We start from the raw sequence: 15,326 nt of genomic DNA on the forward strand, positions 1-15,326 counted from the left end.
CCAGGACGCGTACTCAAAGAACAGCTGGCAACTGTCTTCACAGACATTTTCAATCTCCTTGTCCCAGTCTGTAATCCCAACATTTTTCAAGCTGGCCACCATTGTCCCTGTTCCCAAGAGGTCCACGGCAACCCACCTAAATGACTATCGCCCTGTAGCACTCACATCTGTAATTATGAAGTCCTTTGAAAGGCTGGTCTTGACACACATCAACACCATCATCCCAGACACCCTAGACCCACACCAATTTGCATACAGCCCCCAACATATCCACTATCTCAATTGCATGTCACACTGCCCTCTCTCACCTGGACAAGAGGGGATATAATGATGTGAGAATACTGCTCATAGACTACAGCTCAGCATTCAACACCATAGTCCCCTCCAAGCTCATCACCAAGCTAGGGACCCTGGGACTGAACCCCTCCCTCTGCATCTGGATCCTGGACTTCCTGACGGGTCGGTCCCAGCTGGTGAGGATAGGCAACAACACCTCCGCCACACTGACCCTAAACACGGGGGCCCCTCATGGGTGTTTAGTCCCCTGCTGTACTCCCTGTTCACCCAAACTGCGAGCCATGCACAACTCCAACACTATCATCAAGTGTACTGACGACACGACGGTGGTCGGCCTGCTCAGAAAGGGTGATGACACAGCCTACAGGGAGGAGGTCAGAGACTTAGCAGCGTGGTGCCATGATAACAAACTCTCCTTCAATGTCAGTCAGATTAAGGAGCTGATGGTGGACTATAGGAGTAAGAAGGGAGCGAACACCCCTGTCCACATTAAGGGACTGTTGTGGAACAGGTCACAAACTTCAAGTTCATTGTCTTCCACATCACTAAGGACTTAACATGGTCCACACCCGCACAGTCATGAAGAGGGCACGGCAGCACCTCTTCCGCCTCAGGAGGCTGAAAAGATTTGGCATGGGCCATCTGATCCCCAAAAAGTAGTTTTACAGCGCCACCATCAAGAGCATCTTGACGGGCTGCAATCACCACTTGGTATGGTAAATGAACCACCCTTGACCGCAAAACGCTACAGAGGGTGGTTCGGATGACCTAGTATATCACTGGGGCTGAGCTCCCTGCCATCCAGGACCTCTATATCAGGCGGTGTCAGAGGAAGGCCCGAAAAGATGGCAAAAACTCTAGCCACCCAAGCCATAGACTGTTCACTCTGCTACCGTCCGGCAAACGGTACAGGAGCATCGGATCACAGACCAACAGGATCCGAGACAGCTTCGACCCCCAAGCCATAAGACTGCTAAATAGTCAATTAAGAGTCAATTAATGGTACCTGAACTATCTGCACTGTATTGAGAAAACATCTTGATGTTTTTTCATGTTTTGTCAATCTGAGAGAGACAGGAAGCCAAAGGCTACAACCAACTCCGACACCGCCTGATACTCAAAGCTCACAAGCTGCATGCCCTTTGGTGCCCCATCTCCTTTTCCTCTTCATCATTATCGAAAAATGTCCTCAGCCTTTCTCAGTCTCTTGTAGAACTTAGCCATTGCTGCGCCTCGTCTCCTTGAGTTAGCAGACCAGAAGCCATTGCTGCGACTCAGACAGGAGTTGTTTGTAATGTACTGGACCTGTCTGCACCGGTCCTCCCAGTGCTGCTCACAACTGGAGAACTCAGAGAGAGACTGAGTGGCCTCACGACAGGAAGAGGAGGCAAGCTGGAAAACATGAAGTCATAAAAATATTGGAGATTTTGTTTTCAGACAATGATAGTTTTAACAGTGTAGATAGTAAGGTTGGTAGAAAAGGAATCTTACTGTGTGAGTAAGGCTGAGGTGCACAACTGCCTCCACTCCATGTAGCAGAGGCCTGAGAGAGTGGGCTTTATGGGGTTGAGGTAGACTTCTCTGGGGGTAAAACCTCCAGGCCAGGAAGATACTGGTGAACCTGTTCCCTGCCTGTAGCAGAGGCCTGAGAGAGTGGGCTTTATGGGGTTGAGGTAGACTTCTCTGGGGTAAAACCTCCAGGCCAGGAAGATACTGGTGAACCTGTTCCCTGCCTGTAGCAGAGGCCTGAGAGAGTGGGCTTTATGGGGTTGAGGTAGACTTCTCTGGGGGTAAAACCTCCAGGCCAGGAAGATACTGGTGAACCTGTTCCCTGCCTGTAGCAGAGGCCTGAGAGAGTGGGCTTTATGGGGTTGAGGTAGACTTCTCTGGGGGTAAAACCTCCAGGCCAGGAAGATACTGGTGAACCTGTTCCCTGCCTGTAGCAGAGGCCTGAGAGAGTGGGCTCAGTTTAGTTTAGTTACGTTTATTAGGATCCCCATTAGCTACTACACATGCAGCAGCCACTCTGGGGTCCACATAAAATGTACAAATACATGACAAGTACAGAACAGTTATAGATAAGGACATAATTTAAATAAATAAATACGAGTTATACACTGATTCTACAAAACATTATGAACATCTGCTCTTTCCATGACATAGACTGACCAGGTGAATCCAAGTGAAAGCTATCATCCCTAATTGATGTCACTCCTTAAATCCACTTCAATCAGAGTACATGAAAGGGAGACAGGTTAAGGAAGGATGTTTAAGTATTGAGACATGGACTGTATATGTGTGCCATTCAGAGGGTGAATGGGCAAGACACAAGTTTTAAGTGCCTGGTGGCGTATGTATGTCTGTTAGAAGTGTAGGCAAATAGATTATACAAGTGCTTCGGCATTTTCAACACACAAATGCTTCTTAAAAAGACTAGAAGAGACGTAGTCAATTTCTCCTCAACCCTCAACCATGAAAAACTATCATACATGTTGTTAGTTCCATGTGTGCAGTTAAGGGCTAGACGTGCTGCTTTGTTGAGCCAGCTGCAATTTTTCTAGGTCTTTCTTCGCTGCACATAGGGCTGTGGAGGTTGTGACATTTTGTCAGCCGTTGATTGCCATGCAAATATCTGCCAGTCTCACAGTCATTTACCGTTAATTAGCTTAAACATGTTTAGCATCTCCAGCTTCCACGCATAGGTTACAAGCCACTGATGTGGACCTTTGGAACATCTACTGTAACTGAAAAAATATAAAGGATATTTTTCCCAAAGGATTTCTGAGGGATTGGGCACATGGGTCTATCTGTGCTGAGCGGTTAACAAAGAAACAGGTCCTCCTATAAGCTTCATTTAGAGTTATTTATGTAACATTAGTTGTGACAGAAATGTTAGAATGTTTTAGAAATCAAAACATATAGGCTAAGGCTGCATGATGCATCTCTAATGATGATTTTGATTTGTTGAACACTTTTTTGGTGACTACACGATTCCACATGTGTTATTTCATAGTTTTGATAACTTCACTGTTATTCTACAATGTAGAAAATTGTTTTAAAAAATAAAGAAAAACCCTGGAATGAGTAGTTGTGTCCAAACTTTTGACTGGTACTGTAGCGGGGTGGCAGCGTAGCCTAGTGGTTAGAGTGTTGGACTAGTAATCGGAAGGTTATGAGTTCAAACCCCCGAGCTGACAAGGTACAAATCTGTCGTTCTGCCCCTGAACAGACAGTTAACCCACTGTTGTTCCCAGGCCGTCATTGAAAATAAGAATGTTTTCTTAACTGACTTGCCCGTTTAAATAAAGGTAAAAAAAAAAAAAAAATGTGTGAAATTTGTTTTGATTCAGAATGTACCATTATCATGGACCTGTCGGAACAGGGGAAAAAATACATGTTATCCATATGCGCTTGACTAGCGAATGGAGGACGCGTTTCCCACAGCTCATTTTCAAGCCAGCCAGGTAGGCTACTCCAGTTGTAAAGCAAAACAATGTGCTTAATATTAGGAAAGTTGAGAAATAAAAATTGTAAGCCTACAGAAAGCTGATGCGATCCTTCTCTTTATAACATAAAAACGTTATTTTCTCACATAATTGAATAGCATAGCCTATCGAAATGTTGTGCAACATGGGCTTATAGGAACACTTTAATTCTATGCATCAAGCAGCTATGAGGAGCTGGCTCTCGTTGCACAACAGGTCCACTCAAACTCAGAATGCCAGGTTTCTCATGAAGTGTCGGATGTAATTTCCTAAAGCATTTGCATTGATGACAGAGTGATCAGAGGCACAATAGAGCCTGATGGAGGGACAATAGAGCACTGAGTACAGGCCATTACTGGCTGTTTGCAAGTTTGGTAGGCTACTAATGATCATTTAGCAGACACTTTAAATAAATGCAACCAAACTTTATAAATTCCAACATTCTACCTTATTGTCTGGTTTGATTGTGTGATGTCATCATAGGTATTTTTGTGATTCAGAATTACCCTGACAATGGAACAGGGTGGTGGCTATATTTTTTTAATTTGACCTTTATTTAACCAGGCAAGTCAGTTAAGAACATATTCTTATTTTCAATGACAGCCTGGGAACATTGGGTTAACTACCTGTTCAGGGGCAGAACGACAGATTTGTACCTTGTCAGCTCAGGGGTTTGAACTCGCAACCTTCCGGTTACTAGTCCAACGCTCTAACCACTAGGCTACGCTGCCGCCCCAACTGTATTGCTTTGTGAATCATATGTAATTATATTTTTGGCAACCAGAATAATCATGGCAGTCATGCACATCATGTAAAATACAACTCCCAATACAGTATATAGACAGATGTTAACACCAATCACCCAGAAATGTTGTGCACCAATCACCCAGAAATATTGTGGTATGTATGCAGCACACACGCACACATATACAGTCTTTAGATCCAGGGTGGATACAGGAGCTTAGTGAAATGTTTTACATGTTTGATTTAGTGAATTTGACTCAGAAAACTCTTTGGCTGTCCCCATAGGAGAACCTGCTTTTGGTTCCAGGTAGAACCCTTTTTGGTTCCAGGTAGAACCCTTTTTGGTTCCATGTTGAACCTAAAGGGGTTCTACTTGGAACCAAATGGGTTCTACCTGCAACCAAAAAGGGTTCTTGAACCCTTTAAGGTTCTAGATAGTGTATGATGCTTTCTAAGAGTGTATGATGTTTACTGGTCGGCTTCCCATTCCCAAACTCCTGACTCATTGTTCACTTAACAACCAGTCGAGCAGTAGCTCACAGAGTGCTGGATGTGCATATGGTGCTGAGATCTGGGCCCTGCTGTGTGTGTGGGATTCGTATTATGGAGATGTGGCACTTGCTGTGTTACTGAGTGGTGTATGCGATCGTGTAGTGTTGAGATGTGGGTCTTGCTGTGCGTATGTGTGAGTGTGTGTGTGTGTGTGTGTGTGTGTGTGTGTGTGTGTGTGTGTGTGTGTGTGTGTGTGTGTGTGTGTGTGTGTGTGTGTGTGTGTGTGTGTGTGTGTGTGTGTGTGTGTGTGTGTGTGTGTGTGTGTGTGTGTGTGTGTGTGTGTGTGTGTGTGTGCGTGCGTGCGTGTGTGTGTGTATGCATGCGTGTGTGCATTCGTGCATGTGTGTATGTTCCAGAGCCCCTACACCATCTGCGACCAGCAGCAGGAGCAGACCCGTAAAATAGTCTCCATGGAGGCATAGACACAAACACACTCCACTGTAATGCTGTGGCCTCAAAAAATATAAATGGTTTATTTTAATCAAGCACTCTAAACTACCGAACAACAGTTTCCTTTTCCATAAATGTTATTGCGTTAGGGCGCTACTTAATTCTCACCGATGGAACAATACCAAGACACACAGATGAAGAAATTATAAATGTTATTACATTTTGTCTGGAATATTATACAAGCATGGGAAAATGCTAATATGATAGATACTGTTTAAACAAGTAAACATCACAACATAAACCATGAAGTATTGTCAGCCAGAAATCACCTGCATTGGGCACCTAATGCTTTATGAACATTTCTGAATACTTTATGAAGATTTATAAACACCTTATAACCATTTATTAACGTCTATGAACATCAATCGGTAAGCGATCAGTGTTAGCTCAGGTCACGTGGCAATGTTCTGTATTCCTCTGGATTTCCACAGTATCTCCAGATCTTCAGTATTCTAGCATTGTATCCAGTGTTAGTTCCACCAAAGAGGACCATAGGCTCTAAGGACAGTGATAACCATTGACTACATGCGCTTGCTGGACAGGAAAAGAACACGAGAGAGGACAGGCTGGGCATGCTGATTCCTCCATCTCTTCATGAGTCCTAAGATCTGACCTGGGGGCAAGGTGGTGGGGGCTGGGTGGTGAGGGAGACATACACACACTGACCTGTGGTTCTGGTCTCAGATTTCTGAATCACCTATATACAATACAGAGGGAGGGATCTGTGCGTGGTTGCGTGCGAGTGCACACATACTTTATGTGCATGATCAGTACCAGAATTTTGGAGTGTGAATATTCTTGAAATGTTGTCTCCCTCATTTCTTCTTTGCAGACAATCCGTGCCGCTACTAAGCCCATGAGTGACTGTCTGCTGATGCTGAGGAACGAGCACTGGAAGAGAGTACGCAGCATCCTCACCCCCTCCTTCAGCGCAGCCAAGATGAAAGAGGCAAGACAAGAGCCCCTTTCCTCTTCCTCTTTTCACTCCTCTCCTCTTCACTCCTCTACCCTTCACCCATCTACTCTCTTCCTCTCGTCACCCCTCTCCTCTAACACCATCACTACCTATCTCCTCCTCCTTTCTTCACCCCTCTCCTCTAACACCACCACCATCATCACCCATCTCCTCTCCTCTTCACCCACATTTCCTACCTTTTTGCATGTTGTACAGCCAAGCGTTGAATTTATTATGACAAGCCAGAGGTTATATACAGTTGAAGTTTGAAGTTTACGTACACCTTAGCCAAATACATTTAAACTCAGTTTTTCACAATTTCTGACATTTAATCCTAGTACAAAATGTCCTATCTTAGGTCAGTTAGGATCACCACTTTATTTTAAGAGTGTGAAATGTCAGAATAATAGTAGAGAGAATAATTTATTTCAGCTTTTATTTCTTTCATCACATTCCCAGTGGGTCAGAAGTTTACATACACTCAATTAGTATTTGGTAGCGTTGCCTTTAAATTGTAAAACTTGGGTCAAACGTTTTGGGTAGCCTTCCACAAGCTTCCCACAATAAGATGGGTGAATTTTGGCCCATTGCTCCTGACAGAGCTGGTGTAACTGAGTCAGGTTTGTAGGCCTCCTTGCTCGCACATGCTTTTTCAGTTTAATTTTTTATTTTTATTTTTAGTTCACCATTATTTAACCAGGTAGGCTAGTTGAGAACAAGTTCTCATTTGCAACTGTAACCTGGCCAAGATAAAGCAAAGCAGTTTGACACATACAACAACACAGTTACACATGGAATAAACAAACATACAGTCAATAACACAGTAGAAAAATCTATATACAGCACATGCAAATGAGGTAGGATAAGGGAGGTAAGGCAATAAATAGGCCATGGTGGCGAAGTAATTACAATATAGCACTTAAACACTGGAATGGTAGAATGGGCAGAAGGTGAATGTGCAAGTAGAGATACTGGGGTGAAAAGGAGCAAGATAAATAAATAAGTACAGTATGGGGATGAGGTAGATTGGATGGGCTATTTAAAGTTGAACTATGTACGGGTGCAGTGATCTGTGAGCTGCTCTGACAGCTGGTGCTTAAAGCTAGTGAGGGAGGTAAAAGTCTCCAGCCTTAGTGATTTTTGCAATTCGTTCCAGTCATTGGCAGCAGAGAACTGGAAGGACAGGCGGCCAAAGGAAGAATTGGCTTTGGGGGTGACCAGAGAGATATCCCTTCTGGAGCGTGTGCTACGGGTGGGTGCTGCTATGGTGACCAGTGAGCTGAGATAAGGCGGTGCTTTACCTACCAGAGACTTGTAGATGACCTGGTGCCAGTGGGTTTGGCTACGAATATGAAGCGAGGGACAGCCAACGAGAGCGTACAGGTTGCAGTGGTGAGTAGTATATGGACCTTTGGTAACAAAACGGATGGCACTGTAATAGACTGCATCCAATTTGTTGAGTAGAGTGTTGGAGGCTATTTTGTAAATGACATCACCGAAGTCGAGGATCGGTAGGATGGTCAGTTTTACGAAGGTATGTTTGGCAGCATGAGTGAAGGATGCTTTGTTGCGAAATAGGAAGCCAATTCTAAATTTAATTTTGGATTGGAGATTTTTAATGTGAGTCTGGAAGGAGAGTTTACAGTCTAACCAGACTGGGCAGGTGCGGGCAGCGATCATTTGAAGAGCATGCATATGGTTTTACTTGCATTTAAGAGCAGTTGGAGGCAACGGAAGGAGAGCTGTACGACATTGAAGCTCGTCTGGAGGTTAGTTAACACAGGGTCCAAAGAAGGGCCAGAAGTATACAGAATGGTGTCGTCTGCGTAGAGGTGGATCAGAGAATCACCAGCAGCAAGAGCGACATCATTGATGTATACAGAGTAGAGAGTCGGCCCGAGAATTGAACCCTGTGGCACCCCCATAGAGACTGCCAGAGGTCCGGACAACAGGCCCCCCGATTTGACACACTGAACTCTATCAGAGAAGTAGTTGGTGAACCAGGCGAGGCAATCATTTGATCCAAGGCTGTTGAATCTGCCAATAAAATGTTGTGATTGACAGAGTTGAAAGCCTTAGCCAGGTCGGTGAATACGGCTGCACAGTATTGTCTTTTATCGATGGCGGTTATGATATCGTTTTGGACCTTGAGCATGGCTGAGGTGCACCCATGACCAGCTCTGAAACCAGATTGCATAGCGGAGAAGGTATGGTGTTAACTTGGCTTTCGAAACCTTAGAAAGGCAGGGTAGAATAGATATAGGTCTGTAGCAGTTTGGGTCTAGAGTGTCTCCCCCTTTGAAGAGGGGGATGACCTTGGCAGCTTTCCAATCTATGGGAATCTCAGACAATACGAAAGAGAGGTTGAACAGGCTAATAATAGGGGTTGCAACAATTTTGGCAGATCATTTTAGAAAGAGAGGGTCCAGATTGCCTAGCCCGGCTGATTTGTAGGGGTCCAGATTTTGCAGCTCTTTCAGAACATTAGCTATCTGGATTTGGGTGAAGGAAAAGTGGGGGGGGGGGGTTTGGCGAGTTGTTGTGAGGGGATGGGGTAGCCAGGTGGAAAGCATGGCCCGCCATAGAAAAATGGTTATTGAAATTCTCAATTATAGTGGATTTATCGGTGGTGACAGTGTTTCCTAGCGTCAGTTTAGTGGGCAGCTGAGAGGAGGTGCTCGTATTGTCCATGAACTTTACAGTGTCCCAGAACTTTTTTGAGTTTGTGCTACAGGATGCAAATTTCTGCTTGAAAAAGCTAGCCTCTGCTTTCCTAACTGCCTGTGTATATTTGTTCTTAACTTCCCTGAAAAGTTGCAAATCACAGGGACTGTTCGATGCTAATGCAGAATGCCACATGATGTTTTTGTGCTAGTCAAGGGCAGTTTGGTCTGGAGAGAACCAAGGGCTATATCTGTTCCTGTTAAAAAATTTGAATGGGGCATGCTTATTTAAGAAGGCTCTTTTAAAGAATAACCAGGCATCCTCTACTGACGGGATGAGGTCAATATCCTTCCAGGATACCCCGGCCAGGTTGATTAGAAAGGCCTGCTTACTGAAGTGTTTTAGGGAGCGTTTTACAGTGATGAGGGGTGGTCGTTTGACTGCAGACCCATTACGGATGCAGGTAATGAGGCAGGGATCGTTGAGATCTTGGTTGAAAACAGCAGAGGTGTATTTGGAGGGCAAGTTGGTTAGGATATCTATGAGGGTTCCCGTGTTTACAGATTTGGGGTTGTACCTGGTGGGTTTATTGATCATTTGTGTGAAATTGAGGGCATAAAGCTTAGATTGTAGGATGGCCGGGGTGTTAACCATGTCACTGTGTAGTTCACCCAGCAGAACAAGCTCTGAAGATAGATGGGGGCAATCAGTTCACATATGGTGTCCAGGGCACAGCTGGGGGCAGAGGGTGGTCTATAGCAAGCGGCAACGGTGAGAGACCTGTTTTCCTCAAAGATATATTTTTAAAAGTAGAAGTTTGAACTGTTTGGGTACAGACCTGGATCGTTAGACAGAACTCTGCAGGATATCTCTGCAGTAGATTGCAACACCACTTCCTTTGGCAGTTCTGTCTTGTAGGAGTTCTGCCAACATATTCTCTATAGGATTGAGGTCAGGGCTTTGTGATGGCCACTCCAATACCTTGACTTTGTTGTCCTTAAGCTATTTTGCCACAACTTTGGAAGTATGCTTGGGATCATTGTCCATTTGGAAGACCCATTTGCAACCAAGCTTTAACTTCCTGACTGATGTCTTGAGATGTTGCTTCAATATATCCACATAATTTTCCGTCCTCATGATGCCATCTATTTTGTGAAGTGCACCAGTCCCTCCTGCAGCAAAGCACTCCCACAATATGATGCTGCCACCCCCGTGCTTCACAGTTGGGATGGTGTTCTTCGGCTTGCAGGCATCCCCCTTTTTCCTCCAAACATAACAATGGTCATTGTGGCCAAACAGTTCTATTTTTGTTTCATCAGACCAGAGGACATTTCTCCAAAAGGTACGATCTTTGTTCCTATGTGCAGTTGCAAACCGTAGTCTGGCTTTTTTATGGCGGTTTTGGAGCAGTGGCTTCTTCCTTGCTGAGCGGCCTTTCAGGTTATGTCGATATAGGACTCGTTTTACTGTGGATATAGATACTTTTGTAACTGTTTCCTCCAACATCTTTACAAGGTCCTTTGCTGTTGTTCTGGGATTGATTTTCACTTTTCGCACCAAAGTACATTCATCTCTAGGAGACAGAACGCGTCTCCTTCCTGAGTGGTATGACGGCTGCATGGTCCCATGGTGTTTATACTTGCGTACTATTGTTTGCACAGGTGAACATGGTACCTTCAGGCATTTGGACATTGCTCTCAAGTTTGAACCAGACTTATGGAGGTCTACAATTCTTTTTCTGAGGCCTTGGCTGATTTCTTTTGATTTTACCATGATGTCAAGCAAATAGGCATTGAGTTTGAAGTTCTGCCTTGAAATACATCCACAGGTACACCTCCAATTGACTCAAACTATGTCAATTAGGCTATCAGAAGCTTCTAAAGCCACAACATAATTTTCTGGAATTTTCCAAGCTGTTTAAAGGCACAGTCAACTTAGTGTTTGTAAACTTCTGAACCACTGGAATTGTGATACAGTGAATTAGAAGTGAAATAATCTGTCTGTAAACAATTGTTGTAAAAATGTCTTGTGTCATGCACAAAGTGGATGTCCTAACCGACTTGCCCAAACTATAGTTTGTTGACAAGAAATGTGTGGAGTGGTTGAACAATGTGTTTTAATAACTTTAATAACTTCCAACTTCAACTGTGTGTTTGCTTGTTCTTGATCAGATTGTATGTGCTCCACTTAATCGGTGGATGCATTACCCCCCCATCATCAAACTCGATTGCCTTTTCTTATACATTTTTTATTTGGCTTTCCCACATTTCAAATTCAGTAGAGAGATGACTAGCCTAGGCAAAGTGACGTGATTACGTATGTACCTTTTCACTGGCTGACCAGAACTTCCAAGACCTGTGTCAAGATCAGATACTTACACCACCGGCCCTCCCCATAACCTCTATGTACAAATAAGAGAGCAGGTCTGGAGGATAGGATGATTACACAGAAGCATCCCCACTCTTTTACTTGTACTTATTTTCTGGGGGGTGGGAGAAATAACGAGGAAGAAACTTGATTGAACTCTGATCACTTTTATTAGAATGTTTACAGTGAGAACAATAAAACAATGAATAAATAATGACATGAAAGGTACCGGATCTGGGAAAATAGGTGCTGGATCCTGTTCCGGCTCAAATTAAGCACTGCATCACTCTCTCTCTCTCTCACACACACACACACACACACACACACACACACACACACACACACACACACACACACACACACACACACACACACACACACACACACACACACACACACACACACACACACACACACACACACACACACACACACACACACACACACACACACACACACCCCTCCCTCCCTCCCTCCCTCCCTCTCTCCCTCTCCCTCTCTGTGACTTCTGTGTATGGTTTGACATTGTAATAGTGTCATTAGAACAAACAGTAGGTCTGCTTTACAATGTGGAACATAATTACTGGGGCCTGTTTGAACAGCATGTTTTATGTGCTCGTTAAGTCCCCTCTACACTAATACACTGACTCAGTGATTGAGAGAGATTAATGAGTCTGCCTGCCTACATTATTAATCTCATATGCATACGTATATACTGTACTCTACATCATCGACTGCATCCTTATGTAATACATGTATCACTAGCCACTTTAACTATGCCATTTTGTTTACTTTGTCTACATACTCATCTCATATGTATATACTGTACTCAATACCATCTACTGTATGCTGCTCTGTACCATCACTCATTCATATATCCTTATGTACATATTCTTTATTCCCTTACACTGTGTATAAGACAGTAGTTTTGGAATTGTTAGTTAGATTACTTGTTGGTTATCACTGCATTGTCGGAACTAGAAGCACAAGCATTTCGCTACACTCGCATTAACATCTGCTAACCATGTGTATGTGACAAATACAATTTGATTTGATTTGATTTGCCTGCCTCTCTGCCTGCCTGCCTCTCTGCCTGCCTGCCTCTCTGCCTGCCTGCCTCTCTGCCTGCCTGCCTCTCTGCCTGCCTGCCTCTCTGCCTGCCTGCCTCTCTGCCTGCCTGCCTCTCTGCCTGCCTGCCTCTCTGCCTGCCTGCCTCTCTACCTGTGACACCAGAGGCAGCTGCTGTGGACAGACATATTTAAACTGCTATTGAAATGAACTAACTGCTCTCATTGCATTGCAAATGTAACGGATGTGAAATGCTAGCTTAGTTAGCGGTGGTGTGTGCTAAATAGTGTTTCAATCGGTGACGTCACTTGCTCTGAGACCTTGAAGTAGTGGTTCACCTTGCTCTGCAAGTGCCGCGGCTTTTGTGGAGCGATGGGTAACGATGTTTCGTGCGTGTCAGTTGTTGATGTGTGCAGAGGGTCCCTGGTTCGAGCCCGGGTATGGGCGAGGGGATGGTTTAAAGTTATACTGTTACATGTACACGCATACTTTTTCTATCTTTCACTTTCTCTGAGTGTGTGATTCATACTCTGTAAAATTAGCTAACAAAAGAAATAGGCTTGGAACGCAATTAAGAACGTCATTGAGATTGGAGTTGCATTCAGGGAGAGCTAATGATTAGTTATTTCTTTCTGTGTTTGTGAGAGAGAGTGGTGGTGTGGTTTAGTCTGGATCAGCAGTACTGGGAGAGAGTGGTGGTGTGGTTTTGTCTGGATCAGTAGTACTGGGAGAGAGTGGTGGTGTGGTTTTGTCTGGATCAGTAGTACTGAGAGAGAGTGGTGGTGTGGTTTTGTCTGGATCAGTAGTACTGGGAGAGAGTGGTGGTGTGGTTTTGTCTGGATCAGTAGTACTGGGAGAGAGTGGTGGTGTGGTTTTGTCTGGATCAGTACACCACTCTCTATCAGCAGCACTCACACACAACTCTCTCTCAGCACCACTCACAGCACCACTCTCTATCAGCACCACTCACACCTCAACTCTCTCTCAGCACTGCTCACATACCACTCTCTCTTGGCACCACTCACACCTCCACTCACTATCAGCACCTCTCACACCACCACTCTCTCTCAGCACCACTCACACCTCCACTCTCTCTCAGCACCACTCACACCACCACTCTCTCTCTGCAGCAGTCACACACCACTCTCTCTCAGCACCACTCACACCTCCACTCTCTCTCAGCACCACTCACACCTCCACTCTCTCTCAGCACCACTCACACCACCACTCTCTCTCTGCAGCAGTCACACACCACTCTCTCTCAGCACCACTCACACCTCCACTCTCTCTCAGCACCACTCACACCTCCACTCTCTCTCAGCAGCAGTCACACCACCACTCTCTATCAGCACCACTCACACCACCACTCTCTCTCAGCACCACTCACACCTCCACTCTCTCTCAGCACCACTCACACCACCACTCTCTCTCTGCAGCAGTCACACACCACTCTCTCTCAGCACCACTCACACCTCCACTCTCTCTCAGCACCACTCACACCTCCACTCTCTCTCAGCAGCAGTCACACCACCACTCTCTATCAGCACCACTCACACCACCACTCTCTCTCAGCACCGCTCACATACCACTCTCTCTTGGCACCACTCACACCTCCACTCACTATCAGCACCTCTCACACCACCACTCTCTCTCAGCACCACTCACACCTCCACTCTCTCTCAGCACCACTCACACCACCATTCTCTCTCCGCATCAGTCACACCGCCACTCTCTCTCAGCACCACTAACACCACCACTCTCTCTCAGCACCACTCACACCACCACTCTCTCTCAGAATCACTCACACAACCACTCTCTCTCAGCACCACTCACACCACCACTCTCTCTCAGCAGCAGTCACACCACCACTCTCTATCAGCACCACTCACACCACTCTCTCTCAGCACCACTCACACAACCACTCTCTCTCAGCACTACTCACACCACAACTCTCTCTCTCAGCAGCAGTCACACCACCACTCTCTATCAGCACCACTCACACCACCACTCTCTCTCAGCACCACTCAAACAACCACTCTCTCTCAGCAACACTCACACCACCACTCTCTCTCAGCAGCGGTCATACCACCACTCTCTATCAGCACCCTCACACCACCACTCTCTCTCAGCACCACTCACACCAGCACTCTCTCTCAGCAGTGGTTACACCACCACTCTCTCTCAGCACCACTCACACCAGCACTCTCTCTCAGCAGTGGTTACACCACCACTCTCTCTCAGCAGTGTTTACACCACCACTCTCTCTCAGCAGTGTTTACACCACCACTCTCTCTCAACAGTGGTCACACCACAACTCTCTCTCAACAGTGGTCACACCACAACTCTCTCTCAGAACCACTCACACCACCACTCTCTATCAGCACCACTCACACCTCCACTCTCTCTCAGCACCGCTCACATACCACTCTCTCTTGGCACCACTCACACCTCCACTCACTATCAGCACCTCTCACACCACCACTCTCTCTTGGCACCACTCACACCTCCACTCACTATCAGCACCTCTCACACCACCACTCTCTCTCAGCACCACTCACACCACCACTCTCTCTTGGCACCACTCACACCTCCACTCACTATCAGCACCTCTCACACCACCACTCTCTCTCAGCACCACTCACACCACCACTCTCTTGGCACCACTCACACCTCCACTCACTATCAGCACCTCTCACACCTCCACTCTCTCTCAGCACCACTCACACCACCACTCTCTCTCCGCA

General features: G+C 45.6%; 1 protein-coding gene across 2 annotated transcripts in view; it reads left to right on the top strand.

The window, feature by feature from the left end:
* The window catches only part of tbxas1 (thromboxane A synthase 1 (platelet)), a 159,996-nt gene that overhangs the window by 82,733 nt on the left and 61,937 nt on the right, over positions 1-15,326 (top strand). For both annotated transcript variants that reach the window (XM_046348236.1, XM_046348246.1), the window contains exon 6: positions 6,361-6,477. In XM_046348236.1, the coding sequence (XP_046204192.1) occupies positions 6,361-6,477 (117 nt within the window). The remainder of the gene's footprint in view (positions 1-6,360; positions 6,478-15,326) is intronic.

The sequence above is a fragment of the Oncorhynchus gorbuscha genome, linkage group LG01, assembly GCF_021184085.1.
Source record: "Oncorhynchus gorbuscha isolate QuinsamMale2020 ecotype Even-year linkage group LG01, OgorEven_v1.0, whole genome shotgun sequence".
NCBI lineage: Eukaryota > Metazoa > Chordata > Actinopteri > Salmoniformes > Salmonidae > Oncorhynchus > Oncorhynchus gorbuscha.